Source organism: Suncus etruscus, chromosome 10, assembly GCF_024139225.1.
Source record: "Suncus etruscus isolate mSunEtr1 chromosome 10, mSunEtr1.pri.cur, whole genome shotgun sequence".
Lineage (NCBI taxonomy): Eukaryota > Metazoa > Chordata > Mammalia > Eulipotyphla > Soricidae > Suncus > Suncus etruscus.
The window spans coordinates 12631698-12650294 of NC_064857.1; the positions used below are offsets into that span (position 1 = coordinate 12631698).

At 34.5% G+C, this 18597-nt stretch overlaps 1 protein-coding gene across 1 annotated transcript; it reads left to right on the plus strand.

Annotated features, from left to right (window-relative positions):
• Positions 1 to 1876: 1876 nt before the first annotated feature.
• On the plus strand, positions 1877 to 18308 carry LOC126020851 (carbonic anhydrase 1-like). Its single transcript, XM_049782423.1, has 7 exons — positions 1877 to 1913; positions 3144 to 3341; positions 5609 to 5727; positions 10517 to 10612; positions 11848 to 11910; positions 16363 to 16518; positions 18105 to 18308. The coding sequence occupies exons 1-7, from the start codon at positions 1877 to 1879 to the stop codon at positions 18306 to 18308; spliced, it is 873 nt and encodes a 290-aa protein (XP_049638380.1).
• Positions 18309 to 18597: the final 289 nt, after the last annotated feature.

Sequence of the window (18597 nt, forward strand, 5' to 3'; positions counted from 1 at the left end):
AAAGAAAGAAAGAAAGAAAGAAAGAAGAAGAAAGAAAAGAAAGAAAAGAAAGAAAAGAAAGAAAAGAAAGAAAGAAAGAAAGAAAGAAAGAAAGAAAGAAAGAAAGAAAGAAAGAAAGAAAGAAAGAAAGAAAGAAAGAAAGAAAGAAAGAAAGAAAGAAAAAGAAAAAGAAAGAAAGAAAGAAAAGAAAGAAAAATTATTGTTTTTGATCCACCTCTTCTTTTCAGGAGTTCAGATATCTAAAATAATTCAACAGGGTGGAAAATCTGATGTTTCTACCATCCCATGCAAAGGGCTACTATGGAAGCTTTTGTATATAGTTTCATTCTTTTGTAACATGGTAGGAATCTTGGAGTTGTGGATCTGACAGCCGAATCAAATTTTTCTCCTTCTTCAAAAAATTCTGTAGATTCTCATATCATTCCTCAGATAGCAGTTATCACTTCTTTCCAAAATTAAATTAGATTTCTAAGAGAACTGAAATCATAGAAGGAATGTATATTACTTTATTACACAACTTGTAACTCTATATACTGTATAAAACTTTAAACAAAAGAAAGGCTTCCATCCTATTTATTATATGTGCAAAATAAATACTAGAACATACTTGCATAGAATCTTCTCCTTTTATGAATTTTAGTATTTATCTAAGGATTTTATTCTTATCCTGCATTACTACAAAATGTGTTGTTATGAACAATGTATTAAAATTAACAACTACATTGTCTTAGTTTACATTTTAAATTGATATCACAATATTTCTCCTAACAACCTGATAGTGTGCCAATGATTCATATTACTAACTTATGATGCTAGTATTGCTTAAGTATCCATTACAGGTAAAAACTGGAAATTTCAATTACATAAAGTATTTTTAATTGAGAAAACCCAAAATATCTACATGATAATGATTAGCTAAGTCTCTATCAACATGATAGAAACTGAGTTGATTTTATAGACCGTGTGTGGTGGTTGTCTTTATTGCTGTGGTGCTTATTGGATTTTTCTGTTTGATTTTTCCTTTTGTATTGTTGGTAATTTTTTTCTTTCCTTTTCCCTTTCTTCTCTCAAATTGATATTTATAGCCTCTAGGACTCCGCCCATTTTTGCTTATTTGATTTTTGCCCCATTTTATTTTATTTTATTTCCTTCAAACAGAATCACATAACTTTTTTGTGTTTTTTTGTGGGGGGTCACACCTGGCAGCACTCAGGGGTTACTCCTGGCTCTACGCTCAGAAATCACCCACAGTAGGCTCGGGGAACCATATGGGATGCCGGGATTCAAACCACCGTCCTTCTGTTTGCAAGGCAAATGCCTTGCCACTGTGCTATCTCTCTGGCCCCAGAACCACATAACTTGAACCATCTTGTACCAAAATCAAACAGTTGTATAATCATTAAGTAGAAATAAAAAATGATCAGACTTAAACACCAGATACAAAGCCAACTACAACAGAATCGATACCCAATCTATAACAAGCTAGACACGAGGGGGGGGGTGGTTAGGGAGAGAGATATGGGATGCATGCAGGGAACAGGGGTTGAGGGAGGACAACATTGGTGGTGGGAATGCCCCTGATTCAATGTCACTATGTACCTTTGTAATATGTAATCCACTTTGGTCAGAATAAAAATTACTATTACAAAAATTTTTATACATTTTTTTACAATATGAGAAAGTAAAATAGCTAGCAGCAACTTAAACCTTGTAGGATTTTTATAACTCTATTTTTACCCTTCCTTAAATTTACCTCCTCCTAAGGATAGAGTTTCTATTAAAAAATCCAAATGATTCAATAGTCTACTACTTGGATAAAGTCATTAATTTCAGATACTATCTTTGTTTGCAGAAAAAGAAACTTCAGTAGAGAATCATGGCAAATTTTAACTGGGGATATGGAAGAGAAAATGGTAGGTATTTTGTTTATGTAAATTAAAATAATAGACTATACATTGTTTTAATAAAAGTACTAAACACTTAAAACTATTGCATACATATACCAAAACCAGAAATATTGTTATAATTGTTAATTATGTTACTCACTAATAATACAAAAAAAAGAAATAAATGTACTTCATAAATAAAAGTTTGAATGGCGTTAGCACCATAGTCATAATAACTGCATATATCTTATCAGCTTGCTTTTGGTGCATGCCATAGATTATTTTATATTTTATTTGGGTTGGTTTTGAAGCATGCTCAGACATGGTATGGGGCTACTGCCAGTTGTGTGCTGAGAGCAGGAAAGAACAGCTTTCCTGAGTGCCTCCTGAGATGAAAGGGAAACCATAGGGGATCAGCGATACAATGTGGGCCTCCAGTGCTTAAATTAACTTTCTTTTGTGCCCTTGAAGTATAGCCTTGCTCTTTAAGAGTATGATACTAATATACATGTGTATATATGTTTACAGTTTTCCTTATACTATAAGTATATTATTTTACTGTATTATTTTACAGCACAAAATATAGAGCAGTGATATTTTGTTTTGGTTTTGCTTTTTTGATTTTTCGGGCCACACCTGTTTGATGTTCAGGGGTTACTCCTGGCTAAGAGCTCAGAAATTGACCCTGGCTTGGGGGGACCATATGGGACGCAGGGGGATAGAATCACGGTCCTTCCTTGGCTAGCGCTTGCAAGGCAGGCACCTTACCTCTAGCGCCACCTCGCTGGCCCCAGAGCAGTGATTTTTAACCACTGTGCTGTGGCACACTAGTGTGCTGTGAGATATTGTCTGGTTTGCCAAGGGAAAAATCCCAATTTCATCCATTACAGGCGGCTTCGCCTCACAAATAGACCAATCATTAGATTATTTTATAATAAAGTAATTATAAAATAATTTCTTTGTGTTTAATTGATTCTTATTCAAGAGAATTATTTTATATATAGTCAATAAAGGCACAGAGTTAAAAAAAATTTAGCATTTTCTAATGGTAGTATGCCTGGTGATATTTTTTTTTTATGAAAAAAGTGTGCCTTTGCACAAAAAGGTCGAAAAACACAGACATAGAGGAATCCTCAAACATTGAATTGCCTCTAAGTGTGTCATTTATGACATATGAGCAAAGAGCTGGTTGTACTCCTACTGCAGGAATTAAACCTTTAATAAAGTATTGATTGAATACATGTTTTTTTTTGGTAGGTCCTGAACAATGGAGCAAGATATATCCCTGTGCAAATGGAAATAATCAGTCTCCAATCAATATTAAAACCAAGGACGTAAAGCCTGACATCTGTCTAAATCCTATAAGTATCTGCTATGATCCAGCCGCAGCCAGAGAAATGATCAACATAGGGTATACAGTCCAAGTAAAGTTTGACGACTGTGATGATCTATCTGGTGAGTTAGAAAACTGATTATTCTCCCTTTTTCCTTGGATGGTGAAATTAAAGTGATGGCAAGTTACCAGTTTGCTTTTATTGCTGTTGTAGTTAAGTAACATGTTTGTAATAGTGTTATGATTTATAGTCTTGTGCAGTTACCATGAAGTGTCACGTTCTCAAGGAGATTGGTTGAAGCTTGATTCCCACCGAGCTCCCAGACAGAAAAGGCAGTTCCCATTCCCCTGTCCGATTAGGTCAGGGGGAACAGTTTCAGTTGTACAGTTCCAGTTGTAGAGATCTGCAAAAAATAACTCACACAGTGAGAAGGTACAAGAATGGGTTCAGGAAATCTAGTGCTCAATCAAGGAATTAAAAATGCTCCTAAGATGGAGGGCAGCTCAGTGGAAGAAGATCGAAGAATGAGCCCCAGCCTTCCTCGGACCCTTGCTTTTATCGACAAGAATCAGGTACCACCCTAGGGTGGTATCAAGTAAGGAATATCAAGTAAGGAATATCCAATATACTATCACCAAGTCACATCCCAAGGTGGAGTATAATAAATGATTAGGGTATGATCAGTAACACAACATTACCACACAGCTGAAATGCCTTAAAACTTTAACAAGGTCGTTTATGGTTTTTTTCTTGTCCACCTCTTCATCCCTGCTTTGTGCCCACTTGACAATCTCAGTTTTGTGATGCAGGGCCAAGGGTTAAAACAATCAATATACCCTTTGAAGTATTTGTGCACTTGTTTTAATACTGCTAGTAAAATTTCTTGAATTTCTTGAAATTTCCCAAGTGATAAAAAGAATCTGGGGAAGCCTCATTTTTTTTCTTCTAGTTTTACTTCTCAAAGACACTCTCCTATTTCTTTTCCTGTACTTCATACTTGAAATTTGTATTTCAATAAAAGTTCTGATTAATCATCAGATTGAATATAAAACTGAATATTTAAATATTTCCATATTGAGATGAAGTTCAAAATAAGCACAATGATATATAAAGATGGAAAGGAATTTTTTTTAACTGTGAAGGTTGAGGATACAACCAGAGGTGTCCAGGGGCTATTCCTAGTTCTAGATGCACTTGGCCAAAGATAAAGTGAGTAGGAGCATAGTGATGCTGAGACTAAAACTAGAATGAGCCACATACAAGGCAAGAATCTCACTCCTTAATTCTCTCAAGTACTGAATATACTTTTTAATTTTTATAGCCAAAACAATATATTTTGAGTTTGCTTGGGTACCAGTAAAAAATGAGTCTTTAATAATTCCTAAATAGAACAATTTTATATATGAGTATCTTTATCTAACTTCTCCTAGAAGTTACTAGACTACAGTGACAAAATTATCTTCATGAACCTAGACTTTGGTACATTATTCATTACATAGTAACACTTTACATATGTTTATTGAAAAATAATTTTTATGATAAACCCATAAGACAACTCTGATGCCAAAAGGCAAGGTTTGACTTAGCACATTCCTACAAGGTTCTAAAACTAAATTCTAGCCACTTTGGAGTTAAGGCCATTGTTAATATTAAATTAGGCAGGTTATTCTAATTATTCAATTAAATGTTATTAAATAGAAAAAGATAGCCATTCAATGTTTAACTGATAAAAGTGACCTCATTACCTACAGGTACTTTCTCTTGGTGTTTGGCCAATGATCCATAATAAGTTAATAGAAACAGTTCAAATGGCAGAATATCTCTCATTTCTAGAAATAGAACTCGTGGAGTTCTATTTCTGATACTGCATGCAAACCTTTCCCCATTGCATCAACATCCTTTAATAGGGAATGGCACTCACCCATTAATAATAAGTATATAAATTATCACAGCAATGGTTTTTAACAGTTTTGAGTACATGAGTATTTTATTACTCAAGAAACAACTGAGGATTTTGATGCTTACTGACTAGTCTTTATTAAAAGAACAGTTGGTTACCCTTGCAAATTAGGACAGATTTGGGAATAGCCCACAATCCTCTACCCCAATCATCTTCCAATATGCCTTCTTAGCACCAGAAGCAGAGAAAAGTAAGCTCATATTTTGAGAATTGTACAGTCCACGTGGACAGTTTTAGCCATGTTTTGTCATGGTGCATCATGCACACGAATAGCATCATGGATGTAGGAAAAAATCATCAAGATATAAAAATAGCTTGGTACTAGGTATTTTTTTATACTCTGCCCATTTTAGTGTCAATTTATATTAAATGCAAAGATAAACTGAAGCTTGTGCTAATAAGACTAACAGGAACTACTTTTCTCACAGTGCTTACAGGTGGTCCTGGCTGTAAATGCTATAGGCTCCGAGAACTCCATTTTCACTGGGGAAGTATAGATGAGTGTGGTTCTGAACACGCTGTGGATGGGGTCAAATATTCTGGAGAGGTAAAGTAACTAAATGATAATTACCTGAGGAGTGTCACCAGAAGCAACTCTTTTACTAGAGTAGATATTATAAACCATATTTAAACAACTGAACTTGAAACTGAAATCCTGAGCTTCCAAATAATTTTTTCCTTTAAGAATGTTTCAAAATGTGTTGCCTTGGATAATCACAAGGAGAAACGCTACCTTCCTTCAAAGTTCCTACTGCAGATGGAACACACTCATTTTCATTTTAATATTAAGGTTTGGAAATACAATGGCCTAGGCATGTTGAAACTTAAACATTTTATAAGATCCCATTGATACTCTATTTGATGATTGAAATGGCCACAAAGATAAAGAGCTGGGTGAGTGACTGAAGGTGCTTTGCCAAAGGCTTTTTGATTTTTTAATATGTACACATATAACCTATTTAAAAACATTTTATATATATACATCAGTAGGAAATGTAGGAACATTTGAATCACACTGTTAAAAAAGACTCTTAGGGATGGAAAAATAACTATAACTCTTGTGTCAATAGATAATGCATATATATATGGACCATGTACACAGGATGACTTTACTCTCATGAAATAGAATATTTAGTACATATAAATTTTCAGTTTCCTTCATTTTATTTACTTTATTGTGATGATTTAAAGCTAGTAGTTGAATGCACTTTATTTAATTTTCATATAGTATGCAATTGTATGATTATATGTCAGAAATTATTTAATTTACTCCCTATTAGTAGAAAATGACAATGCCTTCTACCTCTTGTTACACTACGATTTTTTGAACTCGGTCTTAATTCACAGCAAAAACCTGACATTGAAGATTATAGGAAAGACATATTAGACATATTAGTAACAACTAAGACCAATACTAAAAGATAAGGGTAACATGAAAAGGTATAATCTAAAGATTTTGATAAATGGAGGAAAGTTGGAAATTAATACATTACTTGGGGCCGGAGAGATAGCATGGAGGTAAGGCATTTGCCTTGCCTGCAGATCAGTGGTTTGAATCCCGGCATTCCATACGGTCCCACCAGCCTGCCAGAAACGATTTCTGAGAGAAGAGCCAGGAGTAACCCCTGAGCGCTGCCGGGTGTGACCCAAAAAACAAACAGAAAAGTAATAAAAAAGTAAATAAATTAGTTTTTGATTGAGCCATTGAGCAAGAGATACCCATGTAAATATATCAAAAAAATATCTAGAGGACATTCTTATATACTTGGATGTAAAAGTCTAGGTTTTCAAAGAGAATCGAAGTTTAATATGATAATTTGAAAGTGGCTTGGTTGTTAATAAGATCATCTATTGATTAAGATCATCTTTGATTAAGACATCCAAAACTTTAAGAATTCCTGTATGTGGGGCCGGGCGGTGGCGCTAAAGGTAAGGTGCCTGCCTTGCCTGCGCTAGCCTTGGACGGACCGCGGTTCTATCCCCCGGTGTCCCATATGGTCCCCCAAGCCAGGAGCAACTTCTGAGCACATAGCCAGGAGTAACCCCTGAGCGTTACTGGGTGTGGCCCAAAAAACAACAAAAAAAAAAGAATTCCTGTATGTAAGTTACTATGGAATATCTCATGAGAGAAAATATATATTTTTATTTATTTAGTTTGTTTGTTTTTGAGCCACACCTATTGATGCTCAGGGGTCACTCCTGGCTATGTGATCAGAAATTGCTGTCTAGGGGGACTATATGGGACACTGATGATCGAACCAAGGTCCATCCTGGGTTGACCATGTACAAGACAAATGCCCTACTGCTGTGTTATTACTCCAGCCCCTAGAAATATTTTATGTTAATAAGTGAATTTATCAGGATGAATAATTTTTGCCATACTAACAACAAATTTTATTTTCATTGTTTTATTTGTATTCATTTACAGTTCATATAATATGGTTCAACATTGTTAACAATTATGGTATTGATGTACAAAGTAATTGCATCCCAGAACCACCAAAATGCTCAAGATCCTCTATCATCTATGCCACCTAGACTATGCCCTTATGTTTCCCTCATCTTGCCTCTCTGCTTGGCAATCTGACTTTAGTAATCTAGGCTAAGGTTTTGCCATAATTTGGAACTGATTATTACCATGCTTTTTCTCTCTCTATGACTAACACAGATGAGATCACCCTCTGATTGAATTGTGCTCAAGATTATACCCTTCAATTTCTTCATCCATGTTTTGTGAAATTAAAAATTTAATCTTTCCTTGCAGTTGAGTACCATTGCATCGTGTGTATATACACAACTACTTTGTGTATGGAAAGATGTATTGATTTATATGAACATAAACTTTTACCTGCAGTTATGTATACCATGATATATTACCAAAAATTTTTATATTTCCTTCAATATAATACAGATGTTTACCATTGTTTATAATTCTTACCATTCTAATTAAGAAAGATTGTTTTTAAAATTTTTTATTGAAAGCATTGTGATTTACAAAGTCATTCATATTTGAGTTTTAGACATATAGTATTCAAGCTCCAGTCCCACCATTTGTGGCAAATTCTTCACCAATGTTTCCAGAATTCCATACCTCAATGTGTAAAAAAAAATCAGTTAAAATTTAACCACTGAGTATTTAACATTTATTTCATATTTTGTGGAATTCTTTAAAACATACCATGTATTGTCAAATAATTTTAATTAATTTAATTTTTCTAGTAAATACTTACTTGAATCACCATGATAGACAGTTAAAATTTTGCTCATGATTGAACTTCAGTCATACATGTTCAACACTCATCCATTTACCAGTGCACATTTCCAGCCACCAATGTTCTAAGTTTCCCTCCCTTCCGCCTTCTGCCTTCCATCCTATCTACCTACCTGCCTATCTCTTACGAAAGATATTTTTCTCCCTTGATCTCTCTCTCTTTCTCTCATCTCAGTCTTCCTTTTTCTTTTCCTTTTAGATACTAGTTTTCAATACTGTTACTGAAAGTGTATCATGTATATCACTTTACCTCCTTTCAGCATTCAGTCCTTGTCCAGAGCGATCATTTCCAACTATCATTCTCATAGTGTTACCTTTTCTGCCTTTACTCTCCCATGCTTTGTGGCAAGCTTCCTATCATGAACCTATTCTCCTGACCCTCGTTTCTATGGTCCTTGAGTATTATTACAATACTATTATTTACATAAATGTATATGTATATATCCCATAAATGAGTGCAATCAGTCTATGTCTATTCCTCTCCCTCTTACTCATTTTGCTCAGGATAATACTTTCCATATACTTTTATGTATAAGCAAATTTCATGACTTGATTTTCTTCTAACAGCTATGTAGTATCCATTACATAGATTCACCATTGTTTCTTCATCTACTCATCTGTTCTCAGACACTTGGGTGTCTGATGTTTTCATATTCTGGATATTTCTGGCTATTGTGAATGGGCTGCAAAAAACATAGGTGTGCAAATTCCTGTTCTGTGCATTTTGTTGTTTTTGCTTTTCAAGGATCTTTTTGATGAGGAATCAAAGTATAAAATTATATTAAAATCATTTTTATGCTTGCAATGCTGCTACACTAATCCTTCCCCATTTATAATCCCTCAACTATTTTGGTACCTGAAACCACATGTGGTCCATCAGACTTCACCAGCAGGAATGATCTCTGAGCACAAAACCAGAAGTAAGCCTGAGCACTGTTGGGTATGATAGCATCAAAACCATAAATAAATCAGTTTAATATAATCACATTTTTGTGGGTTTTGGGTCACACCTGGCAGTGCTCAGGGGTTATTCCTGGCTCCAGGCTCAGAAATTGCTCCTGGCAGGCATGGGACCTTATGGGACGCTGGGATTTGAACCGATGATCTCCTGCATGAAAGGCAAATGCCTTAACTCCATGCTATCTCTCCGACTCCTATAATCACATTTTTTTTTAATTTTATTCACTTTGCCAATAAAATCAAATTCTTGAAAATGATTCTTAAGTCCATATTCTAGATAGTTCTGTTATTTTTTTCCTCAATATATTTGATGGGTGCATTTTAGTCTAATCACAAAATCTTTAATCCACCTTGAATTAATTTATGTAAATTTTGTGAGATGTTGATCTAGTCTTATGTTTTTGTGTGCTGTCCAGTTTGTCCAGCACCATTTATTAAATACCTGTCCTTTCTCCACTTCACATAGTCAATTCCTTGGTCATAAATTAATTGTTAATCTGAAGATTAATCTCTGAACTCTCAATTCTGCTCATCAGTTTATGCATCTCCTCTATCCCATGGCACACAATTTTTATTTCTATAGTTCTATAATAAAATTTAAAACTGGAAAATGCAACACCTCCCATCTTCTTTTTCCTTTATATTGCCCTGACTTGTTAATGCATTCTGTGATCCCATACAAATTTTACTAGAGTTTTGTCTAAGTTCTTAGCGAATTTTATTATAATTTTGATGTGAGCAGGTATAATATCTTTATAATAATTCTCAGATACAATAGAAATGAGGTCTGGATGATCCAGCTCACTATAGGAAGCTCACTACAAAGAGTGGTAAGTGCGGTTAGACAAATAAAGGAATAGCACTGAATACGTATAATATTATGGGTAAGAGAAATTTTATTTACTGGTTTTAAGATTTTTAAATTTAACCACACAAATTAGCTTTATTTATGGTGAGAATAAAATCACTTCCTCGCCACTGAATGAAGATACACGTAAATTTTATTTAACTATGCCAAGATAACAACTTCACATGTTAACAAATTCAGTTGTAATTTAATTGTCTTTGTAATCAAAAACTAAATTATTAAATTATCCTTTTTTAGATTCACATAGTTCACTGGGACTCTGAAAAGTATTCCAACTTTTCTGAAGCTGTCTCACAGCCTGATGGACTAGTAATCATTGCAGTCTTCATGAAGGTGAGTAATAGTAAATTACTTTCCTATTCTTAAGAATACAAAATAGGGGGCCAGCGAGGTGGCGCTAGAGGTAAGGTGTCTTCCTTGCAAGCGCTAGCCAAGGAAGGACAGCGGTTCGATCCCCCGGCGTCCCATATGGTTCCCCCAAGCCGGGGCAATTTCTGAGCACTTAGCCAGGAGTAACCCCTGAGCATCAAATGGGTGTGGCTTGAAAAACCAAAAAAAAAAAAAAAAAAACAAACTAAAAACCCAAACAAAAGTTTACACTTTAGGACCTGAGTGGGTAAGACTCTTGCTTTGATGTGGCCTATGCAGGTATAACTGCTGGCATCCCATATGATCCCCAGAACTTTTACCAAGAGCACAGAGAGGAGTAAGTCCTGAGCAAGATGGGGTATGACCCCACCCACTAAAAAAAAAAAAGAATACAAAATAGAATGACGTAAAGCAAAAATAATGTTTGATTCTAACTATCATGAACATTTTACTCTATAGATGACTAAAGGTAAGCAGTCCTTTAGTAATGCGTTGCTTTATTTTATCTAAATTTCTTTTCAAGAGAAATAAGTTTTTGATAGGGACAAAATAAAAAGGTTTTAGAGATGTGAAAGAATTTCTCATAATCAGATCTTGCAAACTCACTTTCCCCTAAAAGTATGATCTTATAGATTTGGCAACTTATCAATTTACTATTTTATCAGGAAAGAAATGCTAAGTTTATGTTAAAGATTGTCATTTGAAATAAAAGGTGTTGCTCAAATCCTTTCTAGTAGTTTAGAACTGAGAAGTTTTGTAGGTAAGTAATAAATTCACCAGAAATTATAATTATTGCTTCAGTGACTAATATTTCAAATTATAGTAATTCTGGTTATTTCTCTATTGAGCATTTAAAGCATGACAGAGTGTTATTATTTACAACTAATAGAGCAGACCAAAAGAAGTTATTGTATCATAGCTGTATTAAATTCCTGGGTGTTGCCCTTATCTGTCAACATATAGCCCACATTGAATTAAAAATAGTATTTTGTTTGCCACTTTTTCTGGATTACACATTATAAACAATTTGCAGAATGCGGAGGTCCCTGAAGATATTTATCTGACTATATTTTTTCTTTCTTAACGCAGAGATAAAATACTTTGCATCTCTTAAGCTACTGTTTTTAATTGAAAAAAAAAATGTTAGCTAAATTGCCTGGAATTGAAAACTTCTCTTGTATATTTTTTTAAATCTCCAGGTTGGTCAGGAAAATCCTAATCTGAAGAGAATCGTTGATACTCTAAAAGCAGTTAAAACAAAGGTAAATTGTTTAAATAAGTTACTTTAAATTACAGATAAAATTCATAGAAATGTGAAAATCAATTCTGCATGAACTTATAATAGGAAGTAGAAAAGCTGAGAAAAAAGGCAGTACTTAGTTATCTTATACTTAGTTATACTTATACTTAGTTAACTTATAGTTATCTTATACTTAGTTAACTTATACTTAGTTATCTCTTATTTCTGAGAAGGTGAAAACAATTTTTTTTGATAATTGGAAATATCACTCTGAACAAGGACTGGGTGCTGAAAGGAGGTAAAGTGATGTGCATGATCCTCTTCAGTAATAATATTGCAAACCCTGGTATCAAAAAGGGAAAAAATGAAAAGTGATAGAGAAAAGGAGAAAGAAGGAAAAAGTAGGAGGAGGAGGAGAAAAGAAAAATCAACAAGAAGGAAAAAGAAAAAGAAGAAGTAGAAGAAAAGAAGAAAGAAATAAAGAAGAGGAGGAAAAAAAGAGAAGAGAAGATGATGATGAAGAAGGAAGACGAAGAAGAAGACGAAGAAGATGAAGAAGAGGAAGAAGAAGGAGGAGGAGAAGGAGGAGAGGAGGAGGAAGAAGAAGAAGAAGAAGAAGAAGAAGAAGAAGAAGGAGGAGGAGGAGGAGGAGGAGGAGGAGGAGAAGGAGAAGAAGAAGAAGAAGAAGAAGAAGGAGGAGGAGGAGGAGGAGCAGAAGGAGGAGAATGAAGGGGAGGAGAAGAAGAAGAAGAAGAAGAAGAAGAAGAAGAAGAAGAAGAAGAAGAAGAAGAAGAAGAAGAAGAAGAAGAAGAAGAAGAAGAAGAAGAAGGAAGAAGAAGAAGAAGAAGAAGAAGGAAGAAGAAGAAGAAGAAGAAGAAGAAGAAGAGAAGAAGAAGAAGAAGAAGAAGAAGAAGAAGAAGAAGAAGAAGAAGAAGAAGAGAATAAATAGAATTTGTTTTTGTTTTTGTTTTGTTTTGAGGCCACACCAGGTGACACTCAGGGGTTCCTCCTGGCTCTATGCTCAGAAATTGCTTGGGTGCCAGGATAGAACCCAAGTTTGTCCTTAATCAGCTGCATGCAAGGCAAAAGCTCTACCGTCTGCTATTGCTCCAGCCATTCAGTTTAATATTTTATTGTTATTATTTATCTAATTATCCAAGACAAAGACTATTGAAGAATAGCTTATATAGTCATTTAAATTTGCTTTCAGAGGCTGTAAGGAGGGACAGCCAGTAGAGCACTTGCCTCGATCATCCCCAACAATTTACATGGTTCTCCCAGCTTTGCCAGGAATGATCCTTGAGTATAGTCTGCTGTGGCGAGAGAGAGAGAGAGAGAGAGAAAGAGAGAGAGAGAGGAGAGAAAGAAGAGAGGGAGGGAGGAGAGAAGAGAGGAGAGGAGAGGAGAGGAGAGGAGAGGAGAGGAGAGGAGAGGAGAGGAGAGGAGAGGAGAGGAGAGAGGAGAGAGGAGGTAGAGAGGAGAGAGAGGAGAGAGAGGAGGAAAGAGAGAGGGAGGAGAGAGGAGAGAGGGAGGGGGAGGGAGGGAGAGAGGAAGGGACAGAGAGATGGGGGAGAGAGGGAAAGAGGGAGGAGGAGGGAGAAGGAGGAGGAGGGAAGGAGGGAGGGAGAGAGGGAGGGAGAGGGGGAGAGAGAATTTGGAGCTGGAGAGATAGGACTGAAGATAGGGGGTTCACTTTGCATGGTTCTGTGCTCCCCATATGATCCTGCAAGCCTATCAAGAGTTATATACCTGAGTCCAGAGCTTTAAGTAAGTTCTGATTACTACTGGATTTCCCCCGAAAAAAGAAAATACAAAAAAAGAAATTTTTTATTTCAATAAAATGTGATATTTTAATTCAATGAAGACAAATGTCTATTTTTCATCTTTGCAAAAATGATCAAAAGGAGAAAACAGCAACATACAAGAATGATTTAGACATTGGGGGATGGAGCGATAGCACAGCTGGTAGGCCATTTGCCTTACACATGGCTGACCAGGGTTTAATCCCAGCATTCCTTGCAATCCCCTGAGACTGCCAGGAGCAATTTCTGAGTGCAGAGCCAGGAGTAACACCTGAACACTACCAAATACCAAAAATAATGTATTAGATATAATAGAAGTGTCATAATTAAAGATATAGCCAACACTTAAAATAAAAATATTTGGATTATGTAGTAGTCTGCCATTGAATACATATGTACATCTTCATGATTTTTTCATTTGTTGCTGAAAATTTAGGTTGTTTCCAACATTAATCTATTATATTTAGTGCTGCAATAAATAGTGGAGATATTATGTTAAAATGAAATCAGAAAAATAAGGATAAATACAGGATTATATCACTTATACCTGGCATTTAGAATAACTGCATGAAGAAGTGAATGAAATGGTATAAATTGGGATTGTCGAGAACACTTTCAGCTCAGAGTATAAAAAGGAAAAATAATGAAGGAAGGAAGAAAAAACAGATGAGAAATAATGGGTGGCAGGTGCATTGGTAAAGTAAAGAAAAATCAAAATTAACCTTCCCACCCACAGAATCAATGAAATCATGGGACCCAAACTTTAACAACCAAAATTTAAAACAAGTCTGTTATGATGATAGGCTGGGGTGGATCTGTTGGCATGGAATGGATTTTGGGCCTATTGGTGAGGGAGGTTGACATTGGTGGTTGGATTGGTGCTTAAACATTGTGTGTCTAAATTACAACTATAAATAACTTAGTAAATTACAATGGTTTAAATAAAAAAAATGTTAAAGAAAGAAATCTATTGAGTTTAGAGAAAAATTTTAGGTTTAAGACCATTACCTTGAGGCCAGAGAGATAGCATGGAGGTAAGGCATTTGCCTTGCATCCAGAAGGATGGTGGTTTGAATCCCGGCACCCCATATGGTTCCCCGAGCCTGCCAGGGGTGATTTCTGAGCATGGAGCCAGGAGTAACCTCTGAGTGGCCAGGTGTGACCCAAAAACCAAAAAAAAGTGGACAAAAGCACAGCTTAACAAGTTCTAAAAAGGCTGAGAACAAGAACTCAAAAAGAAATTCAAAGGATAATTTAAAAATATATCTATTAAAAAAGAACTTTAGGCTGAAACCATATGATGCAACACAAGTTCTGACATACAATCATGTCCAAGTTGACTAAACTACCTAGATGACAGACCAGAGAAAATTTTCTATCATTTAATTGATACTTAATTCCCAAACTGGGTAAGATTAGTACAAAAAAGAAATCATACAGATCTTAGAAAAGTATAACAACCAATATTTAATTTATAAATATTATTCAATATGTTATCCTTTTAAAATGCTTTCACATTAGTTGAATTTATCTGAAAGATTATGGTATCTCAATACTAGACTGCCAATATAGTTAATTTTATTAAAGATTAAAAAACATTCACTAAATGTAATTAAATATTTTATGCTTTTAAAAATCTGATAAAAATCAATGTCCACTGATGATTTAATTCTGGAAATATATTAAACATGATCAACAGTAAATTTAATTGTAAAGTATCTTAAGTTAATATTCCAATAATTGCAATAAAATGAGGAAAGAAATATGAGTGTATGAAGAATAAATATCAGAAAAGCAAAGACAAACCATTGAGAGATGAAGAATAATATGATCATTGACATCTACTTGGGGAATGCAAAACAATCTACTAAGTCAAAATTTTATTATGCAAGTCTGGTAAACTATGTGTAATCTATAGGTCTATAATTCATAGAAAGTGAGCATACCAATATCTGTTCATTTCCTATTCACCAAAAAAATAAAACCAATTACAAAAGACAATAGAAATCAAAGTTTAAACATAACATATACAGGTCATTAATATCTTTGTCACTGAAACAGCATCTGATATCATTCCTACAAAAAATTATATAGGCTGACAACATTCCCAATAACATGTCACCTTCATTAGCAGTCATTTTTTTTAATCTGTTGTTTATTTTACTTATAAATACAAGTTTTCACTGCCAGAACGATAGCATAGAGGGTAGGGTATTTGCATTGCTCTTGGCCACCCAGGTTCAATCCCCAGCATCCATATAGTCCCTGAGCCTGTTAGGAGCAATTTCTGAGTGCAGAGCCAAGAGTAAGCCCTGAGCACTGCCAGGTGTGGCCCCAAAACAACAAAAAATGCATGATAAAAAGTTGATTAATTTTCACTTAACTATATATATATATACATATATACATATATATACATATATACATATATATATATAGTATTTTTCTTCCTATAAGATGCATCTGGCCAGAAGACTCACATAGGTTTTAGATGTCTCCTTCCCTGCACACAAGCTTCAGATCCAAGAGGCATACTCTCCATAAGAAGCACTTTGGGAGTGCGGTGAATTTTATGGTACAAAAAAATACAGTATACCATGATAATATAGCATACATATTAAAAGTAGTTCATACTACAGAGTAATGATGATTTTGTTTTACTTTTCTTACAGGGCAAAAAAGTTCCATTCACCAATTTTAACCCCTGCTGTCTCCTTCCTTCATGCATGGATTACTGGACCTACTGTGGCTCTCTGACCACTCCTCCCCTTTATGAAAGTGTCACCTGGATCATCTGTAAAGAGCCCATTACGATCAGCTCAAATCAGGTAGATTATCAAAGATGAATGAGTAAAATCTGAGAAGTTAAAGCAGAAATACATTTTAAATCATAGAATTGATTAGGGAATTCTCATTTTTAATTAGTTTTTTAAAGAAATTCAATTTCTCAGAAATTAGAAATATACCAAAAATATATTTATTTTGGATATATTTGTTTTGAATATATCCATTATATGACAAAAAGTATGTTATAATATTGGTTTTATTATATATAGGGAAAAAAAGAGCTACATAATATTGTTTTTCCTGTAACCTAAATGCTAAAGTCTCCTGAAAGATTTCAAAGTTATTGGAAATAGTTCTACCTTAGTAGAATTTAAGGAAAATATAGCCCTTAATTTAAATACCTTGATGATTGACAAAGGATTTTTTTGCTCTTTTGTGGGATTCAAGTACATAAATGCCCAGTATATTTAACCTATAATTATTTATAATAGGATTATAACAATTACCATGGACTGATTTTTTATGGGATATCTTGCATCTACTTCATCATTTGCTTATCAGAAGTAACCCAAAGGCAGGCAATGTAACCAACCTACTAATCACTGATGTTTACTGACTAGATATTCTATGCCAATCTCTATTTTAAGAAACATTTATAACCTTTACATATAAAGTGAGAAGACATGTATCAGTCTTCCTCACTTAAGCTACTCAATTTCCAAGCAAGTAAAAGCTCTAATTTCTAACTAAATCAATAGATGATAATACATCAATAATAAATCAATAAATAGTGTAAATTAAATACCTAGTTTGAAAAATATATAAAAAAAAAGATATTAGTGATAATGCTTTAAGTAGACTGCTTAGTTTGCTTGTGACCAACCTGGTTCAATCCTCAACACAATGTATGGTCCCCTTAGCACTTCTAGTATTATCCTTGAGCACAGATATAGAAGTAAGCCTTGAGCACCACCAGTGTGACCAAAATAAAATAAAATTAATCTTTATTTCCTTCTTTTTCTTTGGTGTGAACCTATTACAAAACTTGACTTCATAGTTTTTATTAGCTAATTGATTATACAAGAAAGTATAGTTTGTGTTAGCTTTATCTCTTTTGGTTTTTTATCTTTATTTAAACACCTTGATTTCAAACATGATTGTAGTTGGGTTTCAGTCATATAAAAAACATTCCCTGCCCCCTTTACCGGTGCAACATTCCCACCACCAATGTCCCAAATCTTCCTCCTCCCCACCCCACCCTCACCTATACTCGAGACAGGCTTTCTACTTCCCTCATTCATTCACATTGTTAGGATAGTTCTCAATGTAGTTATTTCTCTAACTGCACTCACCACTCTGTGGTGAGCTTCATGTCATGAGCTGGACCTTCCAACCCTCCTCTCTTTTGTCTCTGAGAATTATTGCAAAAATGCCTTTTATTTTTCTAAAAACCCATAGATGAATGAGACTATTTTGTGTCTATCTCTCTCCCTCTGTCTTATTTCACTCAGCATAATAGATTCCAGGTACATCTATGTATAGGAAAATTTCATGACTTCATCTCTCTTGACAGCTGCATAATATTTCATTGTTTATTGGTTTTTAACTATTTGATCTTTCCTCTCAGCTAGCACAGTTCCGTTGTCTTCTCTCGAATGCCGAATGTGAAGCTGATGTTCCTATTCAGACCAATTGCAGACCACCACAGCCTCTGAAAGGAAGAGTTGTGAGAACATTCAATCTGACTGACCCAGAAGAAAACTCACCCTCCGCCAAGTACGCAGCTATGTTTGTCACACAATCCAATAAAGTCACTTTTAGAAAACAGTAATAAAATACTAGCAAGGCAGCATAATTACATGTTTGATTATTCTAACAACATAAAATTTTCACATTATTCTTACTGCTTATCATAAGTAGTAATATGTAATCTTAGAATAGTTGTTCTGAAGATCAAGTGTTCTTTGAGGATTTTTTTTATCATGGCAGTGAAAGTATAAATTTTAATCAGCATTATTAACAGCATTATTAAATAAAAGCTGAAATGCCACCTTATAGGCAAACAATAAATTTTAATATATATTGGAAAATCATATTGATACAGATGAGATAGAACTTTA

Bases quoted from the DNA above. Each gene is read 5' to 3' on its own strand.
- LOC126020851 (XM_049782423.1), top strand. From the start codon at position 1,877: ATGGCAAATTTTAACTGGGGATATGGAAGAGAAAATG. The intron at 1,914-3,143 runs GTAGGTATTTTG...TTTTTTTGGTAG, and splicing joins GGGATATGGAAGAGAAAATG to GTCCTGAACAATGGAGCAAG. The intron at 5,728-10,516 runs GTAAAGTAACTA...ATCCTTTTTTAG, and splicing joins GGGTCAAATATTCTGGAGAG to ATTCACATAGTTCACTGGGA.